The sequence below is a fragment of the Carlito syrichta genome, unplaced genomic scaffold, assembly GCF_000164805.1.
Source record: "Carlito syrichta isolate Samal-C Ts95f unplaced genomic scaffold, Tarsius_syrichta-2.0.1 Scaffold288059, whole genome shotgun sequence".
Lineage (NCBI taxonomy): Eukaryota > Metazoa > Chordata > Mammalia > Primates > Tarsiidae > Carlito > Carlito syrichta.
In genome coordinates, this window is record NW_007232155.1 from 38,456 (window position 1) to 46,760 (window position 8,305).

An 8,305-nucleotide genomic window follows, 5' to 3' on the forward strand; every position below is an offset into this window, starting at 1 on the left:
TCTCGCCAAGTTGCCCAGGCGGGTCTTGAACCCGCGGGCTCAGGCAATCCACTCACCTCGGCCTCCCAAAGCACGGGATTACAGGACTGAGCCACCATGTCTAGTCTGGAGAAAAATTTTTTAAAAGTTGATTCATATAGCATTCCAAAACCCAGGATAAATCCTCATGGGTCAAAAACTTGAAGAAATGAAACTATAAAAATTCTAGAGCAAGCCCTGGGCAAATTCTTCTTTAGCTTCTGTGGGAACAACGTTTTATGACTATTGCTCAAGGTGCAGAAGCCATAAAAAAAAGATTAATACATGCAATTCCATAAAAATATTTTTTTTCCTGTATGGCAAAAAAAAAAAGCCCAAAGATGGGAAAAAAAAAAAAAAAAAACCCTGGAAAAAGTTGTGTAACTCACAGCACTAATGAAGGACTACTTTCCATAATAGAAAATAGTTCAATAAAAACCAACAATCCGGTGGGGAAATGGTGAATGGATCTGAACAGAGAGTTCACAGAAAGGGAAATTCAAATGCCTCCCAAACATAGGAAAGAATGTATAACCTCACTCACCATAAGAAAAATACAAATTAGGCTGGGTGCAGTGGCTCAGGCCTGTAATCCCAGCACTTTGGGAGACCTAGCCGAGAGGACTGTCTGAGCCCAGGAAGTCGAGGCTGAGCAACTTGTCGAGACCTCGTCTCTACAATAACTAAATAAATAAATAATTTAGGCTGGCATGGAGGCATGCGCCTGTAGTCCCAGCTACTTGGAAGGCTGAGATGGAAGGATCACCGGAGTCCAGCAGGTCGAGGTTGCAGTGGCCATGATCCTGCCACTGCACTCCAGCCTTGATAATGAGAGCCCGACTCAAAAAAAAAAAAAATTGTTCTTGATATGGTGATAGTGGTTTCCTTTCTTTCTTCCTTTGTTTGAAACAGAGTCTCACTCTGTCACCCAGGCTGGAGTACAGTGGTACAATCATAATCTAACTCCTGGGCTCAAGAGATCCACCTTAGTTTCCTGAGTAGCTGGGACCTACAGGTAGGCACCACCACACCTGGCTAATTTTTTTTAAATGTTTTTTTTTGTAGAGATGGGGTCTTGTTAGGTTTCCCAGACTAGTCTCCAACTCCTGGCCTCAAGTGATTCTCCTGCCTTAGTCTCCCAAAATGCTGGGATTATGGGTATGAGACACTATGCCAGCCAGGAATATAAATTTGAATTTGTTTATATATACACAAATAAATGGCCTTTGAAAAATATTAAGATGTAGGCCAGGCTCAGTGGCTCAGTCTGTAATCCCAGCACTTTGGGAGGCTAACACAAGTGGATTGCCTGAGCCCACGGGTTCGAAACCAGCCTGGGCAACTTGTCAAGACCTCATCTCTACAATAAATAATAAAAGCAATTGTCCGGGCATGGTGGCATGTGACTGTGGTTCTGGCTGCTCGGTAGGCTGGGGCGGAGGGATTGCCTGAGCTCAGCAGGTTGATGCTGGGGTGGCCAAGAGTGACAGCCTGGGTGACATAGAGTGAGACTCCAACTCAAAAAAACAGAAAAATACTGAAATGTGAACTGAGCTCATGGGATCAGAGTAGGAGAAGACTTTTCACTGGGTGTTTTGTTTTGTTTTGTTTTTTGAGTTGGAGTCTCACTCTGCTGCCCAGACTAGAGAGTGCAGTGGCCGCTCCCAGCCACCGCAGCCTCGACCTGCTGGGCTCCGGCGATCCTTCTGCTCAGCCTTCCAAGTAACTGGAACTACAGGCGCGCGCTAACATGCCCCGCTAATTTTTTGATTTATTGTAGAGATGAGGTCTCACCGAGTTGCCCAGGCGGGTCTCGAACCTGCGGGTTCAGGCAATTCACTCACCTTGGCCTCCCAAGGTGCAGGATTACAGGCTGAGTCAACGAGCCTGGCCTGTTTTTTGTGTTTTTTTTGAGTTGGAGTCTCACTCTTGTCGCCCAGGATGGAGTGCAGTGGCACGTTCATGGCCACCGCAGCCTCGTCCTTCTGGGCTTAGGAGATCCTTCCACCTTAACCTTCCAAGTAGCTGGAACCACAGACATACACACCAGGTGTTTTTTAACACTTTAAATGTTTTTGAGCCACATGCATGTATTATATACTAAAAAGCTTTAACGAATTCCTGTCTTAAATTTTAAAAAGTTCTGAAATTAGTTAGTGGTTGTACAACTTTATGAAGATACTAAAAGCCACTTTTAAAAAGGGTGAATATTATGTTTTATGAACAATCTCAACTAATCTTTTTGAAAGAATTATGGAGGTGGCACATAACATCAGCAAGGGTACTTGATCTCAAACAGGCAAAGTGGGGACCAAAGGGAGACCCAAACTTCAAAATAAAATAAATAAAATAAAATAAAAAAGAAAGAGCTATAGAAGAATGACCAGTTGTCTGCCAGGAGGCAAAAAGAAATAACTTTCCAGGCACAGGGAACTTTGTGAAAAAAGGCAAGGAGGGACTGGGTGCAGTTGGGAGGCTGAGGTGGGAGGAAAACAAGCCCGGGAGTTTGAGGCCAGCCTGGGCAACATAGTGAGACCTTGTCTTTACAAAAAATTAAAAAATTCGCTAGGCATACTGGCACATGCCTGTAGTCTCAGCTACTACGGAGGCTGAGGCAGAAGGGTCACCTGAGCCCCGGAGATCGAGGCTGTGGTAAGCCGTGATTGCGCCGCTGCACTCCAGCCTGGGCAACAGAGTGAGACGACTCAAAAAAAGAGGGAAAAAGAAAAGGCAAGGAGGTGTATGAAAATGCAAGGCCTGAGAGGAATGAGGTCATTTGATGCAGGTGGGAGTCGAGCCAGAAGCCCACAGGTCTCCTGTATCACAGTAAGGAGCTTGGACTTCATCTCACAGATCACAGTCATGCAGAGAGCAACCCGACTGCATCTCCTCCAGAAAAAGAAGCAGATGAGAAATAGCTAGGGGACGCCCTGGTGGCAGGGGCACTGGTTAAGAGGTTATTGTCTCTGTAATCCCAGCACTTTAGGGGGCAAGGCGAGAGGACAGCTTGAGGCCAGGAGTCTGAGATCACCCCGGGCAACACAGTGAGATCCTCTCTCTACAAAAAAAGATGTATTTTTCGAAGTCCTCATCAGAGAGACAACGAGGGCAGGAATAGATCAGGAGCAACGGAAAAGGAGAATGAGAGAGCCTTAGGGGAAACATAACAACAGAGTCTGGGAGCCGTTTCAGGGTGATGGCAGGGGAAACTCACGGCAGAAGCTGCTATTCCTCCAGAGTGGGGGTTTGAGCCCCTGGCTCTGGCAGGCGGCTCCGAAGGCTTGCAGAGCCTCGCAGAGGGCACTGTGTAAGCCTCCAAACTCACAGAGGTTGTTTGTGCAGCCCACCAGGAAGGGCTTGAGGACCACACGGGAGGCACACTGGGCCCAGGTGGGAGCCCCGAGGGCTGCCTCACATTTTTCCCGGGCCCTGTCAAAGTCAGCTGGTCTGCAATTTCCACTCAGGTTCTCTGGCGGTTCTGTTTGGATCTGCTGGTCAACTACTTGGATGTTCTGACAACTGGAAAGGGAAAAGAAAGGGATCAGCACAGGGACGGCACCGTCTCTCCTATGCCAATGACTTGACGCTCCCAAATGGCCTCCCCAGCCCTCCTGTCTGCACGGGAAGGCTGGTCTGAGCTCTAGCAACCTTCCATCAGCATCATCTTCTCCCAGGTGTCTAAGTGAGGAAAGAAGACTTCCACAAGTTCCCAGATGGGTTCTAAACAAGCTCTGAGGCCCAAATTAACACGCCCTCCCAGAACGCCCAGGAGCTCTGCCTCCTCAAATCACACATGTAAAGGAACACTATGGTGGTCCCATCCCAGGTGTTCCCTATGGTCTAGCTTCCCAGCTCATGTTGCCAGGAAAAGGTAGAGGGTCTTAGGAGACCATTACTTTGGGTCGATATCCTTATCCTTCCAACTGTTCACAAATTCGCCATCACTCTGGGTGAGTTCATCACTGGACATCATTAGCTCATCCTCTTCCTCGCCGTTGAAATTCCCGCATACACCGCAGACCTGGGTGGGCAGGGGCATTTTCGGTGCTGGGGAGGCATGAGAGGATTTTTATGGGAGGACCCTCGTCCACCCTAAATAGAAAGGTACACTCGCTGGGTTCAGTGGCTCAGCCTGCAAGTAATCCTGTGCCTTTGGGAGGCTGAGGTGAGTGGATTGCCTGAGACCGGCCTGGGCAACTTGGTGAGACCTCATCTCTACAATAAGTCAAAAATTAGCTGTGCGTGGTAGCGCGCGCCTGTAATTCCGGCTACTTGGAAGGCTGAGGCGGAAGGATTGCCGGAGCCCAGTGGGTTGAGGCTGCGGTGGCCGGGAGCGGCCACTGCACTCCAGTCTGGGCGACCGAGTGAGACTCCAACTCAAAAAAAAAAAGGGAAAAAAAAGAAAGGTACACTCTACAACCCTCCTCCGTTCGGTGCCAGCGCCTGCTTGGCTACCTGCCTTCAGCAGGAATGCCCCAAGCGAAGCCCTCTTTGGTCTGGCGGGATGTGAATGCTGTCCCATCCCCCGAGGCTGCCTGCCCCAAGGACAGAGCCGGGTATTTTCCTTGCCTTTCCATAATAGGCTGCAGGGATTTGAATCTCTAAGAAATGATTTCCGTCAAACTTGACTTGCACTCCAATCCTAAAGTTGACCAAGGTGTAGCTGCCGCTGGATGTGACCCGGACCCCCGGGATCTGGGAGACCGCGGGAAGGGTGACCTGTTTGTCATTGATCTGAAGAAGAAAGCGGGTCCTGTGAGGAGGAAGAAGGACCAGAGTCCTCTTCCCAAGAGCTCCCTCCTCCGTCTGGGCCCCTGTCACCCCGCCCAGCTCACCAGAACATGGTGGTTCTTTTGCAGGATGATCTGGGAACTGGAGATGTCAATGTAGACCTGGTGAAGGTGGAAAGCCTCGGTTCCACCTTCCTGCTTCTCGTTCTTGGCACTGATCTTGAAGAAAGTCAGATCAATGGTGGGGTGGCACACTTTCATCAGGACATGCGGGCAGGTGTCCTGGATGGAATGGTTCCTGCCATCAAAGCTCACATACTGGAATTTCCCTGACAGCTGACACACTCCCATACCTGAGAGGAGAGAGAGGTGGCTGAGGGATTGTCCTACCTCTGGCAAAAACAGGATCCAAAGGCCGGGCTTACTCGGTGGCTCAGCCTGTAATCCCGCGCCTTTGGGAGGCTGAGGTGAGTGGATTGCCTGAGCCTGCAGGTTCGAGACCCGCCTGGGCAACTTGGCGAGACCTCATCTCTACAATAAATCAAGAATTAGCCGGGTGTGGTCGCGCGCGCCTGTAGTTCCAGCTACTTGGAAGACTGAGGCGGAAGGATCGCCAGGGCCCAGCAGGTCAAGGCTGCGGCCACTGCACTCCAGTCTGGGTGACAGAGTAAGACTCCAACTCAAAAAAAACCCCAAAAAAACAAGATCCTGGTCGGCCGCGATGGCTCAAGCCTGTAATCTCAGCACCTTGGGAGGCAGAGGCGAGAGGACAGCCTGTGCTCAGGGGTTCACGACCTTTTCTCTACAATAAATTAAAAAAAAAATAGCCGAGCATGGTGGCACATGCCTGTGGTTCCAGCTCCTTGGAAGGCTGAGGTGGAAGGATCGCCTGAGCCCAGCAGGTCGAGGCTGCGGTGGCCGTGAGCATGCCCCTGCACTCTAACCTGGGCAACAGAGTGAGACTCCAACTCAAAAAAATAAACAAAAACAAGGATCCCTTGGGAGCTAACCCTGTGTTCTCCCCACCTTCCCAAAACAAGGATGCAGTCCCCTAAGAGGGAAGAAAGACAGCATTCAAGGCCCAAGGGCCGGGTGGCGTGAGGCTTGGGGGGTGGAGGGGCTGAGATCTGTCAGGGACGGATATATACTATCCCATCTAACTTCTTGGCCATACGCAAGAAGGATGGGTGAACCCTGATTCTTTTTCTTTTTTTTTTTGAGTTGGAGTCTCACTCGGTCGCCCAGACTGGAGGGCAGCGGCCGCTCCCAGCCACCGCAGCCTCCACCTGCGGGGCTCCGGCGATCCTTCCACCTCAGCCTTCCAAGTAGAACTACAGGTGCGCGCTACCACACCTGGCTCATTTTTTATTTATTATAGAGATGAGGTCTCGCCAAGTTGCCCAGGCGGGTCTCGAACCCGCGGGCTCAGGCAATCCACTCACCTCAGCCTCCCAAAGGCGCGGGATGACAGGCTGAGCCACCGAGCCCGGCTGAACCCTGATTCTTAGCAGCAGGATGTCATCCTTCCCACCTAAATCTCATCGATGCAGCCAGGCCACCCACCCGGATCCAAGAGCCACAGGTGGCAGGGAGAGTGTGGGGGAGAGGGGAGAGCCGACCTTGGTGGATGTGCCCCCCTCCCAAGCACTGTGGCCTTCCTACCTGAGGCCCGGCAGCGGAGCAATCCATCCTGGGGCCAGCACATCTGGGTGGGTTTGCAGGTGGTTGGGTGGCAGGTGACGTTGTTGTAGACGGAGCAGGTGCAGAGCCTGGTGCAGGCGCTGTCTGTGTACCAGCTTTCTCCCACCTGTGGGCCAGAAGGATCCCCAAAGCCGATAGGAACTTGGAAGCTGGAGATGGACCGAGGCTCCTGGGGACCCCCACGAAGCTCACTGCAGCATGTGGTCGTCCTCCTTGTTCCCAGCCTCGGCCGGCCCTCTCTTTCCCAGGCTCTGAGCTCCCCCTGCTGCCTCACCTTGTCCTGCCCTCCCCCCCCCCGAACTTGTGGAGCTGGGGAGGACAGGGCCCCCTGGCCAACAGGCCTCTCACCAGGTGGTAGAAGCCCCTTGAGTCAGTGCAGCCACACTGGCCAAAGGGCACGCAGGAGGTTCCACTCAGAATGTGGCCCTTCTGACATTCGCAGCCCTCGGCACAGGGCAGCACCGCTGGGCAGTCCCCTGGGGTGCTCACGCTGAGGCAGGTGGCCGGGCAGGGGCTGGCACAGGGGCTGTAGGTGCTGCCAGGTGGACACTTCCGAGCTAAGGAAAACAAGAGCATTAGGAGGAACAGGGAGGCATTTCCAGCTCCCTGACCTCGGGGCAGCCCACATTCCTGGCAATATCCATGGACCCATGAACAGATAAACAAACCGTGGCCTGTTCGGACGATGGAAAACGATTCAGAACACTGTGACGCCTGCTACAACATAGAAGAACTCTGAGGACATTACGCCGAGGGAGAGAAACCCGTCACAAAGGGCAAATACGGCACGATTCTACTTATTTGAGGTACCTCGAGTAGCGAGATTCATAGAGACAGAAGGTAGGATGGTGGTTGCCAGGGCCTGGGGGGTGGGGGTTAGGGAGGGAACGGGAGTTATTATTGAGTGAGCAGAGAGTTTCAATTGTAGAAGAAGTCGTTCTGGAGATGGATGGTGGTGATGGTTGCACAATGGGTGTGAACATACTTAGTGTTATTGACGTGTACGCTGAAAAGTGGTTAGAATGTCAACTTATGTTATGCATATTTGACCACAATGTTTTAAAAAGGAGTTCCTGGGAAAGAGAGGGAGAAACAGAGTCAGGCCAAGAAAAAGGGGAAGGACACAGTCACCAAACAAAAGCAGAACTATTGGGGGAGGGAGGTGAGAATCAGACAGAGGAGGTCCCAGGTGCAGGGAGACCCTCAGAGGGTGCGGCTGGGCTGGGAGGGAGTCTGGGGTGGAAAACGGTGGAAGGGACGCGTTTTCCAGCCCAGACACCCCTAAGGACCAGGCCAGGCAAGGAAGAGCAGAGAAGCAGAATTTAGGGGAAGAAAGGGAGGACAGGGTTCTGGAGGATTCCTCCAGGCTGCGGAAGGGGGTGGTCAGGACACTCACGGCAGAAAGTTCTGTTCCGCCAGGCAGGAGCCTGGCCAGCTTGGGCGCAGAGGGCCGCATAGGCCTGCAGGGAGCGGCACAGGGTTGTGGTGTCGCCTTTGGTCCCACACTGGCCATGCAGGCAACTGGCAAAGCTGGACTGCGGGGACACCACCTGGTGGCACTTAGAGAAGGGTCCTGCGGAACGAGAGAAGCAGGATGCTGAGGGAAGTGGGCCCAAGAAGGCGCAGGGCCAGGCGGCTTCGCTGGGGTTATTTCAGCATCCACATGAATCAAAGCCTGGACTGACGGAGAACCTACTACCTGAACCATAAAGAAGGATCTGTCTGTCATAGCTCTTTTGTTTTGTTTTATTTTTTTGAGTCGGAGTCTCATTCTGTCGCCCAGACTGGAGTGCAGGGGCCGCTCCTGGCCACCGCAGCCTCGACCTGCCGGGCTCTGGCGATCCTTCCGCCTCAGC

The 8,305-nt window shown here is 52.3% G+C and overlaps 1 protein-coding gene across 1 annotated transcript in view; it reads right to left on the reverse strand.

The window, feature by feature from the left end:
• ZAN (zonadhesin) overlaps positions 1-8,305 on the reverse strand; it is a 40,212-nt gene that overhangs the window by 8,810 nt on the left and 23,097 nt on the right. The window contains 7 exon segments of the mRNA XM_008053323.1: positions 3,233-3,537; positions 3,915-4,039; positions 4,588-4,752; positions 4,854-5,101; positions 6,411-6,555; positions 6,798-7,006; positions 7,846-8,022. Of these exon segments, the coding sequence (XP_008051514.1) occupies positions 3,233-3,537; positions 3,915-4,039; positions 4,588-4,752; positions 4,854-5,101; positions 6,411-6,555; positions 6,798-7,006; positions 7,846-8,022 (1,374 nt within the window).